This window comes from Brassica napus, chromosome A8 (assembly GCF_020379485.1).
Source record: "Brassica napus cultivar Da-Ae chromosome A8, Da-Ae, whole genome shotgun sequence".
NCBI classification, from domain to species: domain Eukaryota; kingdom Viridiplantae; phylum Streptophyta; class Magnoliopsida; order Brassicales; family Brassicaceae; genus Brassica; species Brassica napus.
Window position 1 is genome coordinate 7,975,222 of NC_063441.1, and position 24,301 is coordinate 7,999,522.

Sequence of the window (24,301 nt, forward strand, 5' to 3'; positions counted from 1 at the left end):
AACCCAAATGCACACTTCTATCTGGTGGGATAGGAAATTCAACTTCAAATACAGTGCATGGGACCACAATCTTCACAAGGACATGAATTCTCTTCACTCTTTTGTGAAACCCAGCAGCTTCTTCGGCGCGGATAGATGGTCGCAGATGTTCGTGCAGAGCAGGGTGTGAGGCCTCAGAGTTGTGCATTATTTCCTCAATTGGTTCCAGCTCAACTGTGTATTTTGGCAGCTTGTACAACGATGGGTGTCGATCAATATCAGGTGGATGTGGTCGATCGATGCAATCAGATATTTGGTGTTGTTGGGTGGGTGGCGATCGATGTTACCTTTCAGTGAAGTCTCCAGTTCAATTCTGTAGTGTGGTGATTGATTGTCATCAAGCTTTATCTCCGAGTAAATCCATTCTTCCAGCTCCAAAAATTCTTCCACAGTGACTTCCCTATCAGTATCCAAATATTTAAGTTTTTCTCCATCCTCTAGTTCCAAGAATTCTTCTAGCTCCAAGAAATCTTCCATGGTGATCTATTTGTGTACATCTGAGGCAAGATAGCAACTTGATTCATCGGGGCTCTTTAATGTCGAGTCTGAAATGTCATGTGGACAACTTGAACTTTCAGAGATTTCAAGTGATGTCACAAGGAGTGTGTGTAAATCGATGCTAAGGTCGTAGTGTTGATCGATGCTGAAGTTGTGGTGTTAATCGATGTTGAAGTGGTAGCCTCATCAAAATTACTCCCCTCCTTCAACTGGTCAAGGTGATCCTGCGCCAGACAAGAGATAACCCGAGAAGAATCACCATCTCCCAGTTAGCTTTGCCATCAACAGACTCAACCCTTACTCGGCAAACCCTAGCAGATCCTGGTGACTAACCAGCAAGTCTTGTCTTGGCTCCATCGTCCTCAAATAGAGCCCCAACCTATGACCCGACGAGGCACCAGAAACCGCCGAGCTCTCCTAGAGGTTCGCCGCTACATGGACCTAAAATCGAGGAGGAGATGGAAGGAAGCACCTCCAAACACCAAACGAAGGGAGATCCGTCGTTGAGCATGGAGATACGACTCTCTCCTCCACTATTTCACCGTTTCCTTGCCGCATCTTGAAAGAAGCTCAAGATCGAACCATTCGGCAAAGATCCCAGACGGTTCAGAACTGCACGTATGTCAGAGAGGGAAGAATACATGAGGGAAATGAGCAAAAGAAACATAAAAAGTGGAGGTTGACGGTGATGAAGAACAGCCACCGACCGCCATACACATCAAATTAGGATTTTCTTTTGTTGAGAGAGATGAGAGAGACGGGAAAGTAAGGGAAAGGTTCCCACCAATATGTAACTCAAACCAAGGCTCTATATCGGTTTATCCTGAATTTCTTTCACTAATGTTGTGTTTCAGTGTGAAAAAGAAAAAGATTATACTTTAATTTCGATAAGAAACTAGTGAACATCTTTTTAGTGGAAATGTAACAATAATAAACTAGATTTTTCATCCGCACATCCGTGCGGGTAGATTTTCATTCTATAAATATATAACAGATACCATCGCAAAACTTTCAAAGATAATTTACATTTTAGTGTTATATATTGTGTAAATCTATAATGTTATTGGTTATGTTTCTTATTCAATATTATTAATATATAATGATTTGTTTTATACATTTTACTTTATTATTAATTGTTATTATATATTAATATATTTTTGAGTTTGGTAAAATAAATTCATAGTATGAAATAAACAAATTGAGAATCTCATTAATGTTTTTCTAATTTTTACAGACTAAATACAATACATTTTAAAATTTTATATAGTTATACTATAGAACTGATATTTTCTTAGCATAATTTATATTTCTATGTTATTTATTTTAGTATATTGTGAGATTTTATAAGTAAATAGATTATAATAATACTATATTATTAATTATGAAATCAATCGTTGCATTAATTTAAAAATATTTTAAAATTTTATTAAAATTTTGTTAGATTTTTGGGAAAATTTGGATAAATGCACTTCAATAAGAATATAATTTGAAAAATACACTTTTGTTTAAGGTTTTTGAAAAATACACTTATCTATATATAAATTTACCAAATTGCCCAATCTTAATATTTATCAATTTCTAATAAACAATTTTTTAAAAAATTATTTTAAAAGAAAATCGTTAGAGAATAGGGAATATCTTTTTAATATACTTTTTAATAGGGAATATCTTTTCAAGACGAGTCTCGTCTTCTTCTCGTATCCATTCAATTTCTGAATTTTTTTTCCTTTCTCTCTAGTTTTACAGATTCTTCCTCTCAGCTCAAGAGGTTTGTTGATTCATCAATCAGATTTCAATTTCTAATTCTTCTTACACGGGGGTTTTTCAACCGTCGAAAAAGTGCTGCGATGCTCAAATCTTCTCTCACGCCTAAAGTTGAAAAGAAGCTCAATAGAAGGTGTGATTTGGCGTCTACTTTTGATGTTCAGTCTATAAATCAACATGAGTTTCAGGTTACTGATGGGTCAAGAAATTACTTGGTTGATCTTCAACAAATGACTTGCACATGTAATGTGTTTAATGTTGACAAGATCCCTTGTAAGCATGCTGCTAAGGCTGCAACAAGTTGAGGCGTTAACCCTGGGTTATTTATGCATCAATACTACTCAAAGGCAAACATGTGTGCTGCATATTCAGAGAGTATAAGACCCATAGATGAGTTGCTGGAAGCAAGCGAAATACCTCCACAGGTTGTGGCTTATAAATGGTTTCCTCCAGATGTTAAAAGAGGTGCTGGAAGACCTGTGAAAAGAAGATATGAATGCTTTAGAGAACAAGTAACAGCTCAAAAAAAAAGCACGAAAACAAGTTTGCTCAAGATGTCATCGTTCAAGAATCGTGTCAGTTGCGACTTTGGAATTTGAAGTTTGTTCTGTTCTAGACGTTTGTTCTAGACATTTTTTCTGTAATGTTTGGTTTTGGTTACTCTAGGTTTTGGTAATTGTTTTAGTTTTTATTTTGTAATAAGGTTGGTTATTTTCACAACATTTGTTATGTTTTCCATTTGTTCTACACTTTTTGAAGAACTCTGCTTCTGTTCAAGTTCGACGCAAGTGTCGTTTATGCGGTAGATGGACTCTGAAATTTGCACGTTCTAGTTCCATACTCTTATCTGATTGATCCCATGAGAGAACTCTTTAGCTTCTACTTTTTGTTTTGTATTTCTTTAGCTCCTACTTTGTCCAAGACCGTTTGTCTCTGCTACACTTGTTACCCTTTAAAGAAGTTAAAAACAAAGATTTGGTAGAAACTAGACAGTAGTAGTCATAAAGACAGCACGGTGGTGTAGTTAAACTATAACCTAAGAGATTGTTACACTTATAACTGAAACTCCCCGCCATAGAGAAGATAAACGCATAACCCCTGGCTCATTAACGAGAGTGGTGTGGAGTCTTTTGTTAAAGACGACTATACGGGAGAGGCCGCATGTTGGAAGAAACAGAGCAAGGCTACTTGGCACAAGAAGCAGATGCTTACCTATGAGTGAAAGGAGGCATTATCCGGTTGTAGAGACAACCGAAGAAGACGTGGAGAAGATTCACGCACAAAAACACAAGACTTCAAGGAGGTGTGAAAACAATCATGTGAATATTGGAGTTTATAAATGTTGTAACAATCAGGGACTATAATTTCATGTTGACACATGATAAGTCCTGCAATATTTAGTATTGTTACTATTGTGACTAGTACTAGTCTCTCAACTGCAAGAACCTCATAAACGTGGAACTTGTGTGTTAAGTGACTAGGAAGTAACTGAGGAGCAACGGCAGAATGATAAGATAGAACTTGAATTTTGAATGATGAGACTGTTCATTTGCTAATGTATTTTTCCTACTTAACCTGTTCCATCAGAAGATATCATCAATTGCTACTTTCGACAAAGGCAGCTCGTCCTCCTTTTCCATCTCCACTCCCGGTTCAAACTCTGTCAATTTAACATCCGCAAGTTTCATCCTCCCATCATGATGCCATGTCAAACCAACTAACACCAAATTTCAATATAACTAAATAAAAGATAGTAGGAGACAAACGTGATTTGCTTTTTCTTTTAACAACGTGACTTGTTTATATAAGTTGAAGAAAATAAAATAAAAGGAAATCTGTATAAACTTCATGACAAAGTCAAAACAAATTATAATTCACATATTTATCTTTGTTATTATAAATGATAAAATAATGTTTATCCTAAGCAAAATAATTTTGATACTATTTTATTAATTTCGAATTTATATATTAATTTCGAATTAATATATTAATTATTAAAATATCTTGGGTAAAAAAGTCAATTCATAATTAAAGAAGTGTATTTTTCAAAAAGTAAAATAGAAAATGCAATTTTCAAATTTCAAATCCTAAATAGGGTATTTTGCAAATTATCCCTAGATTTTTTCCAACATATTTTGTTATAAGTAAAAATAAAATTTAAATTTACAGTTAAAATTTATTTATTAATATCTATATAATTTATAAGATTTTTAGAAATGTTATGTATTAAATATATTAACTTAAATAATCAAATAGATGTAATTGATGAAATAGACCTAGTATGAATTTGTATGGTATTTCTTTTAATAAAGAAGATATATAATATAATTATAAAATCTGAAAAATAGCATACACTTTTATTTTATTTTGTTTTATAATAAAATCTTATTTAAATTAATGTATAATAGTATATATTATTAATTACAAAATTAATCAATGGTATTAATTTAAATAAAAATATTTTAAATTTATAGAAAGATTTTGTCAGATTTTTTCTGAATATTTTGTTATAAGTAAAAATAAAATTTAAATTTATATTTAAAATTGATTTTTATTAATATCTTTATATATTTAATAGATTAATGCAAATAATTAAATAAGTGTAATTAATGAAATGAACCTAATAAGGCTAGTATGACTTTTTTATAGTAGATAAAAATGATACTTATTTTTTAATAGAGAAGATATAAAAAGAAAAAGAAAGTAGGAAAGTGGGAGGCTGGGTTCGGTTCATTGAACACTCCTTACCATAAGCAATATCTCAGCTTCGGGTTTAGGTTCGGTAGTAGTCGACTTTTGTGCGGATAAGAACGCCTCTTCGTTCTTGTTTCTACACGCGCATGTCTCTCTCTCTCTCTCTCTCTCTCTCTCACTAAAACTGGCGATCGAAGAGAATCAACAAGCTAGTGTAAGAGAAATCATGGTAATAATAATAGTAGTCCATAAATAGAAAGGTTTCAGTTTATTTCCTCAAATGGGCTCTCTTCAATTTGGGTATAAATGCCCTGTTTCATCTTTACTTTAGAGATCGTTTCAAATTCCATCAAGTGCTCTCATTTTATCAGCTCTGATAATCTTATTTTCCCCAAATTGGTTCTTTCTCATAACTTCGAATCTTTTCACCCAAATTGATTATGTATTTGTACTCTCTTCCAATAAGAATATTTTCTGGTGTATTTGATTCTGATCCTCGTGAGATTATTTTTGATAACAGGGAGCTGAGGAAGAAAACAGCAAGAGTTGGCCTCCATGGCTTAAACCTCTGCTTCAAGAAAAGTTCTTTGTACAATGCAAATTACACGCAGATTCACACAAGAGTGAGTGTAATATGTACTGTTTAGATTGTACCAATGGTCCTCTCTGTTCTTTCTGCCTCTCTTTCCACAAGGATCATCACGCCATTCAGGTTCCTATTTTTGTACTTTCTTTGAAACAATAAAGTTTATATGGTTTTTTTACTGAGAGAGAAAGAGAAAAACAGATCATCGTTGGTGATTCTGACCTTTGTATGTTGATTAAACTTACAGATAAGGAGATCATCATATCACGATGTGATAAGAGTATCGGAGATTCAGAAATTTCTGGACATAACAGGAGTTCAGACATATGTGATTAACAGTGCTAAGGTTGTCTTCTTGAACGAGAGACCCCAGCCTCGACCAGGCAAAGGTGTTGTCAACACCTGCCAAGTCTGTTACCGCAGCCTCGTCGATTCCTTCAGATTCTGCTCTCTTGGTTGCAAGGTATAACGGAAAAAAAATAAATTTATGTTTATTTTCTCGAGAAAGTGAACAAAATACAGAGAAAATGGGTGGAAACACACAGTCAAAAGAGATAAAAATTGTATTCTAACTGAAATTTGAAATAATTTGTATTTATAATTCAAAAATGACTTAAAAATAATGTTAATTATATATAATTTAAAAATTAATACGATTGAAAGAAAAAATTATTTAGTGATTTAAAATATACTAGATCGGGCGGGTATTTATTTTATGTTTTTAGTTTTTTTTTGTTTATATTAAATGATGCATTTGTAATATTGAAAAATAAATTTATATTGAAAATTAATCTTTGCAGTTATAATAAAAATTAAAATTAAAATTTTAATAAAATATTTTGATATAAATTTTAAATTTCCTAATTAAAATAATATAGAGGTGGTCATAATTTTTTCCAATTTCAAAATCTAAGTTTCCTTAAAGACAAAGAAAATAAATTTATAAGTACATAAAATATATAAACATATTTGGAACTATAATTTCTATTAAAATAAATTTGATAAAGAAAAATAATCTTGCTGTTGTTATTTATTTCTAGAGCTTGACCCGTGACCATATGAATATTTACTACACATTTGTTAATATAACATTTTTAAACATAACAATTTCATTTATTACTTTGAATAATTATATTTTGTGATTTTAATCATCTATTATATCACAATGTATAATATAAACAAATCCAATATTTATAACTAATTGGACTTATATTGTGAAAGCATTATACTAATATATGAATAAACTATGGGATTTTATATTTTATTTATATGTTATATAAATTGATTATGATGTGTGATTTTTTTATTTTTTTATTTATTACTTATAAATATTAAAAATATTGAATATGTTAATACGAAATACATTAGAAAATTTATTTTGGTTATGATTTGATAAAAGAAATCTGTTATTTAAATTTTGGAAAGACATTAAATGTTTAAATCTATTATTTAAATTAAAAAAAGACAAGCATGCTTAAATATAGTTTCAATAAATATTTCAATGGCATTTTAATGTAAATAAGTGGTAAAACTAAGATGTATTTCTATTTTGTACTTCTATTTTAATAATATAAGATATTATTATTTTCTCATGAAAAATGGGGGAAACAAAAGAGTTGACTACTTTGAGCTTAAAAAGTATAAACTCAAACATCGACTATTCACCAAATAGGTAATCTAACTTCTTTTTTTTAAGATCAAGCTAACTACTATTTATAATTGATAAAAAATAGCCGGGAAGGTCTTAGTCTAGTGGCTAGGAGAGTGTCTTGAGCACCTTGGCATTAGGAGACTATCGGGCCACACAAAAAAAATTGATAAAAAATAAAGGGTTTATTTACTGAATAACCAGAAAAAAAGATAAATTAGAATTTTAGGGAGAAAGAAGAAAGATACGAAGAGAAAAGAGAAGAGAACGTGGGATTTTAGTTAGATAGTGAATTTAGGTTTTTTTTAGTTATTGGGTGTAATTTCTTAAAGATAAACGTCTTTTATTCTTCTTTTTTTTTGAGCAACTCAAAAACGTCTTTTATTCTTTAATCAATAACTAGATCTTGATCCACGCAACCACGCGGATGTTTGATTTTAATTTTTTTTATTAACATTGAAATATTGTTTTATAAGAAGTTATGTATTTATAAAAATTAACTATAACTATATCTAGTTTTAAAATAATCAAATAATTTAAAATTAATAATTACAAACCAAAGTACCTTAAAAACAAATTACCAGAACTCTTTTTTTTCTGGAAATTTAAAAATTGTCTGAAGTATTCAATTTTTTTTCATAAACTCGAAATGTTCTAAGATTTTATTTGAAAATGTAATTTCTGACTTTTAACCCGAATTAACCAAAGAAACATAATCGAACTGTAAATAACGAGATCCAAAATTATCTTACAGATTAGCCGGTTCCTAACTTTGTTACCCAAACCAAACCAAAAATAGAAAAAAATCAAATTTTTTCAATAACGCTTATGTGTCTTTCTGATAAATGATCATAAATCTTTGTAACTAAAGAACCGAAGAACAAAAGAATAGAAATAAAACCGGAACTGAAGGGTGGTAAATCGTTTCCACTATTAAAGGGAACAGATTTGGTTGGTTTTAACTAATGGTTAGTGATTTTCTTAAATACAGTTCGGTTGTTAATGGAAAAGAATATTTTACGGTTAATGCTATGTTTTAAATGATATGTTTTAATTTAATGATTTTTTTATGAAAGTTTATTTTAAAATATTACACATGAAAAAAGTCATGACTTCTTTTTTCTAATATAGTAGATTGGTGGGAATTGAGAAAAGGGATTTTCGTGTTGGGTGGGCGAGAAAATGTGGGGGCAATCATAGCAACTCCAAGAAATTGTGAAGTTTGAAAAAATTAGATAAAAGCACTTGGGTTGAATATTCCAAGTCAATTAAAAGCTTCGACCTTAAGCAATCTCTCAATTGAAAGGTCTTTTCATTTGCATACGTTTTTCATGGCTTTCAACATCTTTACAACTTGTTTATAGAAGATATTTTATAAGATAACTCTAATTTTTACATTCCCGATAAATTTATTTTATCTTTTTTTTACTAGATCTCTGGAACTTCGAAGAATTTCGACAAAAAAAGAAAGGATTGGACAAACAATCTTTCAGATTCTGATGATTCGTATAGCAGTACTACCACCAGTAACGGGAGGCTCAAGAAGAATAGTGACATGATTAATAACAATAGTTTCACGCCATCAACACCGCCTCTATCGGCTGTAAATGGCCGAATTGTAAAACGAAGGAAGGGAATTCCGCATCGTGCTCCTTTTGGAGGACTAATCACAGAATACTAATAAGATGGTAATGTATAGTCTTAAATGCTAATAACAATCACCAGTAGTTTGTGGGGTATGTGTGTGTGTATATATACGTATAGTGGTGTAGAGGAATGTATAAAGTAAAGCTTAACATGATAGTGTGAAATAGTAGATATGAAAGTGTAAAAAAGTGGGAAAGATAACAGAATGAAGCATGAGTGTTAGGAAATACATTCGCCTGTACATTTTGGGTTGAAAGGGTAATATGTAAATAATACTGTTTGTGGATCAAAATAATAGTAATAAAAGTATGTGATACAATGCAAATGTGAATGAAATAAAGGCATTTTTAACATTCAATGTACTTGTTTCTTGTATTTTTGTTCATAGTATCTCATTTATTTGTTTCTAAAATTATGATATCAATTTGTATCTTTTTTTTTTTTTTTTTGTGAAACTCAATTTGTATCTTCTTAAAAGACAAAGTGTATGCATAGCTGAATTTCATCGAAGAGACCCAAGAATGAAAAGAGAGTAACTTCACTTGATCCTCTTTGTTTTTTTTTTCCACCATGGAATCGTCCTCCTAGTTTTAAAAGTTGCCATTATTAAAAATATCTGATTTTTAGTAATATAATATCTGATTTTTTTACATTTTGAAGAAAAGAAATACAGTATAACAGTTCAATAAATTCAGTTAATACTTTTGAAGTTTATAATTTCTTATTGTTAGGCAATGCTCATTCCGTTTTATATTAAGTGTAATAAGAAAATTTTGTTATAAGATTTCAATTCAATTTTTGTCACTAATTTATCTCTTTAATTTTAAATGAGTTAGAAAAAAAAAATTAATAATTAAATAAAAGAAATACTAACATTTAACTATTTTTATAATTCATGTGCAAGTCACCTAGAACAACGTCTAATTTAAACACACAGAGAATACCTTTGTAAATAAATTTTTTATAGAACATATATTTTAATAAAACGGAAAGTTGTCCTAGATTTTGAAACTTGAGTGTTAATCTTTCTTTGTTGAAGTTTTACCCCTTTTTTTTTTGCTACACATTTTTTTAAGCTTGAGTGATGATCTCTAAGAACTTTTATATTTTGAAATTACAATCGGGCTTACAGTACCAGAAACCATTCAACAACAACAACAAAAATAAATAAACTATGGAATATCTTCTTATCCGAATCCTACACCACAAACTCAAGAAATCAAAATGAAATCAATACTTGATCAAGTTCTTGAGGGACAACTGAAATTGGTTGTAAAATTCAATGGGAAGATAGATAATGTATACACCAATCTGAATGATAAGTTTGAAGTCCTCAACACCTATGGAAAAAAAGTTGGAAAACCCAGATGGTTCAAACTAGTGAAATTGTGAGGAGACATGAAGTGACAATTAAAAAAAAAGGTAAGTCTGGACAGAAGCACCACGTGAGTGTCATCATAGATGATGAATTATGGCGAGTAGTAAAACACGGGAAGCTCCAATAAGGGGAACACCAAGTCGAAAGTTTCATTTCGTTTGGCAGCACGCACTGGTCTCGTTTGACACCATTAGAGGAGCACCGATTGACACCCTTGAAGAATATGTGGTTCTTGTGAGATGGCAAGCATCGATCGACACTACGCAGACATCGATCGACATGCCTTACCGTATACAATTGTCAAGCATTGATCGACACCGACTTTATGTTGATCGACACCCATCTTAGACAGAAGCAAGACCAACAGTTGACATCAATCAACAACCAAATTTTGATTAACGTTTTCCACAGTATGATGCACCAGAGCCTATTATCATTCAGGAGGCTACTAGGGACAGATTTCTATTGGGAAAAGAAAAAAAAGATCAAAGTTCCTAAACATCTAAAGAGGCAGACAACATATAAAAAGATAGATAATTCTACCAAAAGGGTACTAAGGATACCGGAAGATGAACCATTCTATGAGGTTTACTACACCTATAGGCTCTTGATGCTTTTCATAGAAAGGAGAGAGAAAAAAGAGGACATCAAGGGTATGTTCCATCAGTTTAGAGACAAGATGATGCAAAGGATTACACTGACGAAGCAAAGTGACACTGGAAAGTTCATAGTTCTATGCATGGTTGAAGGTCACAGCTATCTGAAATGCACTATGCAATACATGTTCTTCAGTAAGCATTACGCCTATGATGATGGCTAATCAGCTAAGTTTTAAGATATAACCTTTTGGTGATTCATTCACTTTTGTGGATTAAGGTGGATTCATGAGGAATTATCAGAAATTTTCAAATGAAAATCGGCAATGCCTTAGTTCCGGTGAATTTTCATGTTATGGATATCATCAGATGGACTTGAATTCTTCCTTACTGCTTGGGTGAGCCTTTATGGCTAATGTAGAAGCTGTTTGTGAAATGCAGACGAATAAGTTGTGTCTGACACTCATAGATAAAAATGAATTCTATGACCATGTTCGAGTGATAAAAGGGCACATATCCTACATTGAGTTGGGTGATGATCCATGATTTCTGGCAACATTTTATTCTGATTATGGTCGTGAGAATGAAGATGACGATAAATTGGCGATCGACACTCAACTAGCATCGGTCGACACTCACGATTCCAGAATTTCAAGAACATTGCAGAGCTGACAAAGGAAATAAAAGATGGACACAAACAAACTGTTCATCAAGAATAAGAAAGAAGAATAGAAAAACATTCAGAGAAGAGAGAGGAAAGAGATCAGAGAAGACTGACTGTGTGTTCAAATACTTTCTTGAGTAAGAGTAAATGTGTTCAATGATAGATACTCCCAAAATGTAGCCTACACTTTTATTGCAGAAATGAGATCAGTAGAGAGGTATATCAGATGCTATTAGTTGAGTTATGGGCTGGATGGTATAGTTGCAAACCTAGAGATTAGTACAAGGAAGTGCCTCTTAAGCTGACATTGATTCGATGTGGCTTGCAACAGTGTAGAGGTGAAAGTAGTAGTTTTAAATATATGTGAATTGATGTGATTTTCAAACCTATTTCCCATGAATGTTCTATGTTTTGCTGAGGGCAAGCAAATGGTAAGTCTGGGGGAGTTGATATACTATAGATTTTACCAGTTTTTAGCCATTGTGTAAGTTCGTTTTAGAGTCTATTATATGTGTTTAAAGTCTATTTTAGAATCTATTATATGCTTTTGGAGTCTACTTTAGAGTATGTTCAGGTACATGTATGTTTGGAGCATTGTGGAGATTAAAAATGAAGAAACCCGTTGCTAATCAAAGAGGTCAGAATAGAGATATAGAAGGAGTGTCGATTGATACTATCCTTAGTGGTTAGACACCCACGCGAGATAGACAGACTTTATTTCCATAAATTGGGCTTGGTTCAAAAGTTTCCACAAATTACAAGATTATCCTTGCCCGATTTTATACCTAGTATTTATAGTTTTAAGCCATTGTTTAGGCTAAGATATTTTAGAAGACATGTTTATTTAGAATCTTTATAGTTTGGAGAGAAGATCAAGACTCTTTCGGAGCTTTGCATTTAAATTCCACTATCTTTTACTTTATATATTTATGCAGTTCTAGTTTATCTTTATGTCTTGCTTAATTATATCTGAGTAATTACTGTTGGACCCAATTTTGGTCAATACCGAAATGGGCCATGATCAAAGGAATGGGGCGAGACAGGCCGAGGCCCACAACGAGAATCGAGCTCGAAGAAGGAGTCGCAGAGATCGCATAACAAGAAGCTGATATCACGGAGCTACCACGAGGATCTCGGAGTCGACTTACTATAAAGGAAGAAAAAGAAAAACGGAAGATGACAAGTTGAAAACCCTAGAGAGAGCTACACATTCACATCGATCTTGTTGTCTTCCTACTTTTAGATTCTTTCTTTATCAACCTCGTTTGTATCATTCGATCTAGTTCAATTCATTGTATTTGATCCCAGTTATCAATAAAGTCTATTTTCGCCTACCGGAAACTACTTAACATCGTTGTGTTCTAAAGATATTGTTGCCCACATCATTTGTCTTCCCTAGATCAACCCCGATCACTATCAAATACTTTGTGTAGATTTTAGGTTCTACATTTTGGCGCCGACTTTGGGGAAGATAAACAAAAAACGTCTTTGCTAAGAAACCGATCTAAGTTTCTTAAGCGCGACTATGGATCCCAACCAAACGTCAAGAACCACTCCTTTGGGAACATCCGACATCGATCTGCTCGGATCCAACTCGCCAGCCGGAGTAACCCCGGTTGGATTAACGGTAACCACTGATGTGACCAAAACAGCTCCGACGCAACGAATCCCTCCGATCGGGACTTCAAGTCAAGATCGATCTCCTCCGATCAACCAGATGACAATCCCGTAACAAACTGGAGCTCGAGTTTGAAACCGTCCAGGAAACAGACCACCCTCCGACGATCCAACTCGATCCCAATCCAGACCGATTTCGCCGACTCATCTAGCCCAAACCCGAGGAGAACTGACCGAACTCCGAGGAATGATGACAACTCTAATCGACGAGATTCGAAGTCAAAGGATCACCAATCAAGCCCTTGCTAACAGGCTGGATCAAGCCGAAAAGGAACTCGCAGAATATCAAGCTGCAAACGTTCGAGAAAGAAACTAAAGGCCCCTCAACCCGTTAAGGACGACGTCCAACATACAAAGTACGGGACTGTTCGGCACTCCAGAAATCTCAAGCGCCCGATCCGGACGATACACGGGAGAAAATTCGCAACGACCCCCACCGCAGGGCATCGCCCATCGAAGTTTAAGCTACAGTGGATTGGACGAAATCAAAACCGAACTCCAATGACCACGAAGCACCCCGGTCCAAATCCATAATCGATCAAAGGAGAGACAAGGAGAGGCAAGGACGCGAATCTCACCACCCAACCATTCCCTCCCCGAGAATCGAACTTCGTCCGCAACAAGGACCTTCCATCAGGAGGGCACGATAACCTAACAGAACAAGCTCGGGGATACAATATCCGCAGCTCCATTAATATCGACCCCCAAAGAGAAGATGTGCGAACCCCGAACGAAACCGGGGCCTTCAAGAATTATATTGAAAGGAACAACGCAGAGCTCAAAAGAATACACGCGATCGTGCACATGACAAAAAGCTATGCACCCGACATCAATATGGTCATCGAGGAAACAAGAAGGACCCCGTTTACAAACAGAATCGCCAGCGTAAGACGTGGGGAAACTAAAATTCCCCGAATACGCCGGAAGCACAAACCCAAAAGCCCACGTGCGAGCCTTCCGTCTAGCGATATCGAGGGCACACCTCACCGACGACGAAAAAGAAGCCGGGTACTGCCGTTTCTTCGCCGAAAATCTCACTGGAGCCGCACTAGAGTGGTTCGCTGGACTAGAAGAAAATTCTATCGACAACTTCACCCAGTTGGTGTCTACGTTTCTAAAACAATACTCAGTCTTCATAGAGACCAAAGTTACCAAAGCAGACCTTTGGAATCTCAAACAAGTACTTTCGAACCATTAAGAGCATACATAAACAAGTTCCAAGAGATCAAGGCCAAAATTTTGCATTCAAACGAGGTCGTCCCCCTAGCAGTACTGAAGAATGGCGTTTTGTTCTCATCCAAGTTTAGGGAAGAACTGGCGGTTCGAACACATGTGTCATTGGAAGACGCCCTATACCGAGCCTCGTACTTCGCCACCCACGAAGAGGAGGTCGCGGCATTAAAAGAACAATATAGCGCAGACAAGAATAATGCAATCAAAAAGCCGGCAACCCCTAAAGAACCAACCACCAAGGGACAACACTCTTACTCAATAAATAACTCGACGCAGAAACCGTCGACATACGACCTCAGCAAATACTGTGCCTTCCACGACCGCAAGGGCCACTCGACCGAGGAATGCCGAGCCGCACTTCGCAGTCAAAACAATAATAAGAAAACCAACGAAGAAGCAGAAGAAGAAGAGGAGCCAGTGACTCCGAAATCCAACTGAAAAGCCAAAGTCCCAACGAACAAAAGGGGTAGGAAGATCGAGCAGGAATCACCGAGCTCTCCACCTCCAGCTCTGAAGAAAAGAGTCGACATGATTTCATGGGGGCAGAACATCAAAACAACCGACGAAATGAAGAGCCAAACCCAGGTCGCAAAGTACAACCCAAACACAAAACCCCTGAGCGCGAAATTCCCCAACTTCAAGCGAAAGAATAAAATGGCTAAAATTCGCGAACTTCTGGAGAAACCGATCCAGGAAAAAGGCAGAGTGCAGACTTTCAATCGCAATCTGTCTGGAGGGCAGAGACATTACCGACCAGCACCGACTAAGAGGTGGAACTTCCCGACCCGCAATGAAGATAAAAAACAGATCGACTTCATTTACGGAGGTTCTAAGTTCTGCAACTCAGTCAACTCAATCAAAGCATACCAGCGGAGAGCAGAAAACAGTGTAGGAATCAAAGAAAATCTTGTTAATTGTGTTGCTCGACGCTCATTGCATAAAGAAGGTATACTCGCGAAACCTTGTTACATTCTTACAGTTTTCATTTATTTCCTTCGCCAATCTCAGACTATATAAAACTGGGAACAATAATGTTTAAGCCAGGGGGAGTAGTTACTGATATTATGTTTTATTTTGATTTTTAGTGTTAGTTTTACTGAGTATTATTGTGTTTTAGTGTTTTGTTGTGTTTTAGTTTTACTGAGTTTTATTATGTTTTATTTTGATACTATGTTTTATTTTGATTTTTAGTGTTAGTTTTACTGAGTTTTATTGTGTCAAAAAAAGGATGATAGAATTTTATCTTACTTATTATCTAACCACTCTCTAGCAAAATTCTTAAATTTATTGACTCCATGGTGTATTGACATCCACGCAAGCTGAAAATCTCTGATCGAACCAAAACTGACTTCCAACCTTAATCAGCAACAATTGCTTCTTTTGGGGATTCGTATACATTGGATCGGATTCCTTCTGTAAGTCTGGAAGGTAAAATTCTGGGTGTTTCTGGTTCTCCTCTCACCTCTCTTCGGCATCTAGAAAAGAAAAGATTGATATGATTTTCTGAGATGCTGAGGGGTAGGAAAATTTCTTATGACCCCACTATTATAATTCAAAAGGATGATCACACAAATATGGAAGCGAGGGTAGTAATTTTTTCTATGACTACACTATTCGCCTACACTTTGTAGAAAAAATTAAAAAAAGAGAGAGATAAACAGTTACTACATGTGTGTTCGGATACTTGCTTCTGTAAGAGTCAAAAAAATAAAATAACGAAAAAGATTCAGAGAAGAGAGTGGAAAGGGATAAAAAAAAGACTACATGTGTGTTCAGAAACTTTCTTGAGTAAGAGTCCATGTGTTCATTAATCGATACTACCAAGATTTATCCTACATTTTAATTTGCAGAAATGAGGTCAGTAGAGGGATATGTTAGGCGTTATCATTTAAGTTGTGTGCTGGATGGTATGGTTGCTAAGCTAGAGTTTAGTACATAGCCTCTGAGGCTGGAACTGATTTGATATGACTTTCAATATTGCAGAGGTTAAGGTAGTAGTAGATTAAAATATATGAGAGTCCTTGCATTTTCAAACCTGTTTCTAGGACTATTCAATGTTTTCCTTAAGGGCAAACAAAGGATTAGTCTGGGGGAGTTAATACAGTATAGTTGTTACCATTTTTTATACCATGATATAAGTCCTTTATGGAATCTATTATATGTGTTTTAGAGTTTTTTTAGAGTCTTTTCAGGTTTAGATACGTTTTTGGCTACTTTGGAGATTCTGAAGCTATTTGGGTTGCAGAGCTGTGCAGATGTGCCAGACGTTTAGTTATGGATGGAGGGTCTCCAATTGTGTGATGGAGATAATATTTTGACACAATATATAGCTTTACAATGCCACAAGTTTGAGGTCAATCATGATCCTAGATCAAAGATTATGCTCGTTTTACTAAAGAGTGGTTCGTCTGACTCACGAGAGGAGCTATCAAAGATGTTAACTAGTGTCAACCGACACCGCCTAGGGTGGCGATCAAAACTCCTCTAAATCAGCAAAACGACTTATTTTAATAAAGTTTCAAGAATAGAAAGAAGTTACCCAAATTCATAGAAGACCCATATCGACTTTTAGACCTATATACAGTCAAAACTCTATAAATTAATAATGTTGGACTATAGTATTTTATTAATTTATAGAGTTATTAATTTAAGAAAAAATGGTTTTTTTCTATTTTTGGATATTTCTATTTATAAATTAAGAAAATAGTTAATTTTACCGTATATACATTAATTAAAATTTAGAATTAGACTTTCATATTGTTTTATTATATTATTTGGTGTATATTTTCTTATGTTTCATACTATTCAATTGTGGTTTTATATATAATTTTACTAAATATTACTCCCTCCGTTTTTTAATATAAGTCATTTTAAAGCTATGCACATAGATTAAGAAAATCATTAATTTCTTATATTTTCGAAACAAAAACATCATTAATTATTTACTTAACCACAATTCAACCAATAGAAAAATAGAAGATATATAATCATTGGTCAGACAACATTAATTATTAATAAATGTTACATAGAAAACCGAAAACGACATATAATTTAGAACGAAAAAGTTTCTCTAAAACGACTTATATTGAAAAACGGAGGGAGTATCAAAATATATTGAAATTTTAAGAAAAATAAAGATAATTTCATTGTGAATATAAAACCAACAATATAATGTTTAGTTTTTATTAATATAAATATATATATATATATATATATATATTATTAATTTATAATTTATAATTTTAATTAGACCATATATTTATGTAGGAGTTTTGAACTGGCCGAACTCGAGACCGGAGAAATTTATTAATTTATAGTGTTTATTAATTTATCTAGTATGAATTTATAGATTTTCTACTGTATAAGTTTTCTAAAGCCATTGTTTAGACAAAGCTTTCTTTTATTTTTAGTTTTGGGTTTGGAGAGAAGCAAGGAACTTCTTCAGAGTCTTCTTGGAACTCCTTTGGTTTTCTATTGAAATATGTAGTATCTATTTTTCTATGATCATGTCTTCATCTATCATGTCTAAGTATATCCCTTGTTAGATTTAGGCTTTCTATGGTTTTGATGAACTTCTAAAATAAAGAACTGTTATGTTAATTTATTGGATCCTTCACATAATTGATCTAACTGCTTGTGCTTGTGTTCTAGAGTAGCTAACTACAGACTATATTATTGATAACCTTAATGAAACCGTTAGTGTAGCACCCTTCTTACATCGTTTACAAGTCACATTTACTTTCTTGTTATTTACTGGTTTATATGATTTACTGTCTAGCTTAATCTGATAGCCATATGTGCACAAAAAAAAAGCCATATGTGTATTGTGTGAAACATAGAGTCTTTGTAGATTTGATCCTTAAGTACTGCAATCGATCTCTTACTTGATAAAGTTTCTCTAAGGGTAATAGCATATCATAAGTCATACGAGTGAAGACCCCAATTCAACTTCCGAACCCTATCAAGATCCATCGCCAACTTGATGTACATATGAGGGACGTTCACCTTCTCATCTCTCTCCATGATGACACCCATTATCACGCACAAATATATCAACCTCAACCTATCAGGGGCGAGTCCAGTTGTGAAAATATTGTAGATGCTCATTCTTCATACACTTCAAGGTGATATTCCCACCTCTCTTTGATAGCTTACTCTAAAACCACCATCATATTTCCACTTAACTACCTCCCTGCTACTTTTCTGCGAAATCTTGAGGCCAATTACAATATGGTACTCCTGCAAAGAAAAGCGTAGAGGCTCCTTTGCAAAGACAAACCTCAAACACAATTTCAAATAAATCGACATATAATTGACAAATTTCCTAAAAAAAATTAATTAAGATAAGTCAAAATTCAAACTAATCCATATGTCAAAAACACGAACACTTTCATTATGTTCATAAAATGAATAACCCAAACTAAAACTAGCCAAAAAAAAGATTCCTTCATTCTGTAAGAAGTCACAAACACAAACTCAAATTGAATGAAATCAAACTAAAATATTGAAAAACTTGGTTCTTTCATTCTGCTAACAAAATCAGTTAACATATAGAACAACATAACTATTAATCCTAAGAAAGGAACATACCAAGAGTAACTCGAATGAATAACACAAAAATAGACACATTCAAAAACGAACCGGAATGATGAACATGCAAAGAAGAAAGAGTCTTGTTTCGACATAATACCTAATCATCTAAGAGCTAAACAAATCAACCGGAAGAAATATTAAGAGCAAAAATGAACTCAAAAGAGAAATTAGAGGGAGAAAGATTTGACTTTACCTTTTGGGCTAGCTATGTAAGAGAAAGAGAGAGGCGAAGAGAAAAAGACGAAGGGATTCCGCGAAAGAGAGACTCGAAATCACCGGTCACTGGTCTCGCCGTTAATTTCCTCGAGAGTATCTTTGAAATCGCCTTTGGTGTCACGTCCAGAGAGAGAGAAGAGTTGGAAAGCCGATTTAGGGTTTGGGGGGGGGGGGGGGGGTTTGTTTTTATTGTTCTTTATTTTTTGTCGCTTTTACTTATTTATAATTAAGTTTAATATGTAAAAGTAGTAATTATATTTTATTTGATTAAGGGTGATTAATCAAAGGCTAATTTTGACTTTTACACATATATTATAGAGAATTTATCTAAAAATGAACAAAAACATTACATGTTGTCGCCTTAGAATCATTTTTGGGATTACTCTCCACTTAAAATAAATATTAACGTGTTTGACAAAAAAAAAAGAATAAATATTAACGTTAACCTCATTTTAACCCTCTAATTATTTATTTTTTTAACTCTTGAGAGGATTTTACTATGAGATCAAACCACCGCTGTCTTACATCGAAATAGAAACATAACCCCAGAAAACAGAGACAAAAATAGAGCACGAAACTCTATTGAAAGAAGACCTTCCTTGCCTCACACGCACCCAACTAGCTAGACCTTCAAAAACTCACATCCCGACTTTATCAGCTTCAAATATTTCCCCCAGCCAGCGAGGATTTCCTTTAGCCACATAGGACTGCAACCACCTCTCTCTCGTCGCACTTGTTGCAATAGCTTGTGCACACTTATTTGCATGTGATGGAACAACCCGAAAGTTCCAAACCTGAAAAACACTCACTGCCTTCCTCAGCTCTGAACTCTGGTATCTGAGAGCTGGCCAATTGATGCAGATAAGATATTTAGAGTTTTATTTATAATTTATTTATTATTAAAATAATTATCTCTAATGTTTTAGGGTTTTATTATATATAGTCTTTGAGGCTATGGTTTTATGTAGTTTTATGATTTGATTAATAAAAAGTTAAGAGATTTCTCTTTATTCCTTGTTTTCGGCTAGATCATAGGTGATCTCAACGAATTTAAGAAGATATTGATCTTAGGCATTCTTAGACTAAATAAAATCTTTGTGATTATTCTAGTTTTCCGGGTATTCTCAGAATCAACGGATCTCTAGTCCTATCCCTAGAAGCTTCCGCTACATCAGGTGGTATCAGAGCTGGTGTTTTGGTTTCTTAATCAAAACTAGATTCTAGAATCATGGAGAGTTTGTTCGTCGAAAGTGAACAAATTGTTTTCAGAGAAATTCATGGTGATCCAATATTTGATGTTTATGATGACGAATGTTGGATTCAAGTTAAAGACAAAGATTTGGATGACCAAGAGCTAAACAATCTTTACAATGAAGTTCTTCTCCAAAAGATTGGGTTTCTTCTCATGGACGGCAGCCGCTTAGGGTTACGCAATTCAATTTGTGAAGATTATTGTGCTAATTGGGCTTTTGGAAATAATAGCCCGATTTTAACATGTCGGTGCAATAAGGAGCACAAAGATTTTAAATCATTCAATCTCATAAAACACGGCATGTTTTTGAGAAGTGTGGGAATTCACGAGAACAAATGGATAGTGGAGATTTGGTCTTATTATTTGAAAGATCGCATGAAGATAAAATTCCAGTTCCTTGTGAGATGCTATGCTGAGGTTGTTGATTTGAAGATTAAGGTGATGGTGCGAATGAATCATGTTCTTTTATTTGGAAAATATTATCAATGGAAAAAGAAAAGAAAAAAAAGATGAATGCCAACAACCGTAACGATTCGAGGACGAATCTTTCCAATCCGGAGAGAATGATGCAGATAAGATATTTAGAGTTTTATTTATAGTTTATTTATAATTTATTTATTATTAAAATAATTATCTCTAATGTTTTAAGGTTTTATTATATATAGTCTTTGAGGCTATGGTTTTTTGTAGTTTTATGATTTGATTAATAAAAAGTTAAGAGATTTCTCTTTATTCCTTGTTTTCGGCTAGATCATAGGTGATCTCAACGAATTTAAGAAGACATTGATCTTAGGCATTCTTAGACTAAATAAGATCTTTGTGATTATTCTAATTTTCCGGGTATTCTCAGAATCAACGGATCTCTAGTCATATCCCTAGAAGCTTCCGCTACATCAGGAATGAGGAGCACATGAGTTTACAATCTTTCACTCTCATGTTGGTTACGTGGTTTAAGGGAGGACAAACTTATATTTTCTTATTTGGAAAATATTATCAATGGAAAAAGAAGAAAAAGAGGGAGTTAAAAGACAACGGCTAAGATTCGAGGACGAATCTCTCCAACCCGGAGAGAATGATGTAGAGAGAATATTTGGATATATTCCAAATATTACGTTTATTTACTTTATTATTTATTTGGATGTTTATCTTAATTAGTGGTATTATCTTAATGATTTTTAATAGTTTATAGGTTATTTGATTTTCATATAAATAGGTTCTTATGCCTGGAATTGTATTGAGATTATTGATATTGATATTTTATAAAAGAGAGGTTTGAAACCCTTTATTTCCTTGTTACGGCTAGAACTCGAGAGTTCTCAACGAATCAAGAAGACTTTGATCCTAGGTATTCTCAGACTAAATAGGATTTATTGTGTTATCGTAGCTTCCGCTACATCACCAATCCTTCTGGCGCAAGAACGCTCCAACCAAATCAGCAAAATCTGTTTCAAAGATGACTCTCTCCACATGACGACTCCGCATTGATTCTATGGCCCACATCAAAGACAAAATTTTTGCATCCAGATAAGAATCTACTTTGACAAAAGCCCTTCTACTATGGAGTAATGTCTCTCCCCTGCAGTTCCTTAGGACCCAAGACGCTCCAAGAAGCTTCTTCTGTTTTGACCATTTCACTCCGACATTACATTTCATGTTGCCAGTGGTTGGGGCCTCCCACTTACTTCTAGACAGTTCCTCAATATTACCGGACTCTACTTCTTCCTCCTCCATGGCTTTCTGGGCCTCGAACCAATGGTTAGTATCCTCCCAAACCTTCGCTACTGTGTCTGCTACCGGGAACTCCTTACCCTCAAGCAAAAACAAATTTTTGTTTTTCCAGAGAATCCAAAGTATCCACGGGAACAGACAGATGATTTCTTCAGGGGTTTTAGATCCTCTTTGAGGGAACATGAGGTAATTGAAATTTTCAAACAGAGACATGTTTTCAAAACCACGACGAGAGAATGGGAAGTTTGCGCCCACACACGCCGAGCCGCTGGACAGGAGAAAAGAACATGATTAATAGATTCACCTTCCATCCCACACCTTTGACACCGCAGGTCTATCTTCAAACCTCTTGGTAACAGTCCATCATTCACAGAGAGTGCGTTTGATAATGCTTTCCACATGAATATCTTGATCTTTGGGGCAGTACCTTCCACATTTTTTGAATCAGTCCGTGAAGGGACGGTTGCGCTAGGCATTCCTTACGCACGTCTGAGCATTCTAGCTGACATGCTAACCAATAACCTGATTTTACCGTTTAGCCTCCCCAGCGAGTGTGAACCCACTCGTTGACATCCTTTTCATCAACCACCGGTTTTTGTTTCAGAATGAGTTCAATATCAGGTGGGAAAAAAATTTCCTCCAGCTTTCCCCTATCCCAAGTCTTCGTTTGAGGGTTAATAAGGTCAGCAACCTTTAACCCTCTAATTATATATTATTTTTTTCTCTAAAAACCAAACTAATTTTAAAAAAAATTTGAATCTTATTTTAATATTTTTCATTTGTTTAAAGTAAAGGAGGCAAAAATCTCAAAACACTTAAAATGCTCTGGAGCAATGGTGAAGACGAAGACGATCTCACTGAGGGCCAAGGATTGTTAGATGGATATCGATTTTTTCATGGTCTCGGATTATCAGTTTTCTCAATGATTGGAACGTCATTGCTACCAGGATTATGGTCGAAGTTTTCTTCTTTTTTTGGTTTTCTCATTGGGTGGGCAGAACGGATGATCTGTGATAGGATCTATGGTGCTCTATCAAGTATAGGGTTGCGGTTGAAACTTTATATGTGGAGTAGAACTGGAGTAGTTGCGACTCAGATCGACAATTATTTGTTTGATCTCTTTGTTTCAGATCCGAGTTGCGAGGTTCAGAAAGTGGATGTGCTTTGCGTGTTGGTTCGGTGAATGAGGAAATGTATCGGTCTCGAAGATGAAGGCGATGGCGACTGTGACGGCTTATGGTGGATGCCTTCACTATAGTGATTGTGCCCTTAAGGTAGTAAGGCTTGAAAGATGATGTTTTGGAATTGAAAAATGGTTCTCTGATTGAGGTCAGGATGGGATTGGATTATGAGTTGGCAGTTTCAGTGTTCAGATTAGGTATGCTAGTGGAACCCATGGGCAGAACAAAGGCATTCAGAAGTTTTGGCATGAACAAAACAAGAGATTGGTGCATCCAGACACAAGCAAGAGTAATAACAAGAGCACAACATGACATTTATTTGATTGTTTATATTTTCGTAAGGTTTATCTTTGGACAATTTATCAGTTCATATTTGAGTTAAGTTATATAAGAAGTGATCTCAAATATTGGTTTTATGATACTCTTTGGTATCATTTTGGTTTGTCTGATCTTATGGGAAAAAAGTAGACGTATTTGGATTATATATTGTTATGGGATAGTAATCTCCATGTTCAAAGCAACTGGTCGTATCAGTATATAGAACCAGTTACGTTGCTTTGAAAGTGTAAAGAAGTCAAAACATTTAGCTTTTCAATGCAAGAATGTATCATCTCCAGATCTTTTAGGTCATTGTTAGAGTGAATATCAATCAATTGTAGTCCATGATCCATTGGTCTATGCAGATCCTAATATCCCAAGATTATTGATGCAATATCGATGAGGTTTTATCTGTTGACATCACAGTAACATCAAAAGCTCGTAGAATTTAGTCTCATGTCCACTTTAGAAACTTTACAAGCAAAAGATTCTCAAATTGTTCTTGGTGTTATACTCTGTTAAAAACCATGAATAATTATGCTTAAAGGCTAATGCGCGATTTAACAATTGGAGTAGCTAAAAAATAAAT

The 24,301-nt window shown here is 34.4% G+C and overlaps 1 protein-coding gene and 1 long non-coding RNA gene across 4 annotated transcripts; one reads left to right on the top strand and one right to left on the bottom strand.

Annotated features, from left to right (window-relative positions):
- The first annotated feature begins 5,078 nt into the window (after nucleotides 1–5,078).
- LOC125577272 (protein RGF1 INDUCIBLE TRANSCRIPTION FACTOR 1-like) lies at nucleotides 5,079–9,201 on the top strand. 3 transcript variants are annotated; one of them, XM_048738554.1, is made up of 4 exons: nucleotides 5,079–5,224; nucleotides 5,516–5,707; nucleotides 5,829–6,044; nucleotides 8,662–9,201. In XM_048738554.1, exons 1-4 carry the CDS (start codon nucleotides 5,222–5,224, stop codon nucleotides 8,908–8,910), a joined length of 660 nt encoding a protein of 219 aa, XP_048594511.1. In that variant the 5' UTR covers nucleotides 5,079–5,221; the 3' UTR covers nucleotides 8,911–9,201. The 3 variants fall into 3 exon arrangements, with proteins under 3 accessions (XP_048594511.1, XP_048594512.1, XP_048594510.1); XM_048738555.1 differs by having other exon boundaries at nucleotides 5,144–5,209; XM_048738553.1 differs by having other exon boundaries at nucleotides 5,210–5,394.
- An 8,876-nt stretch (nucleotides 9,202–18,077) lies between these two features.
- Nucleotides 18,078–19,390, bottom strand: LOC125577273. The gene is made up of 2 exons (XR_007315636.1): nucleotides 19,211–19,390; nucleotides 18,078–18,663 (listed from the first exon to the last, which is right to left on the bottom strand). It is a non-coding gene; the product is annotated as an uncharacterized LOC125577273 (long non-coding RNA).
- Nucleotides 19,391–24,301: the final 4,911 nt, after the last annotated feature.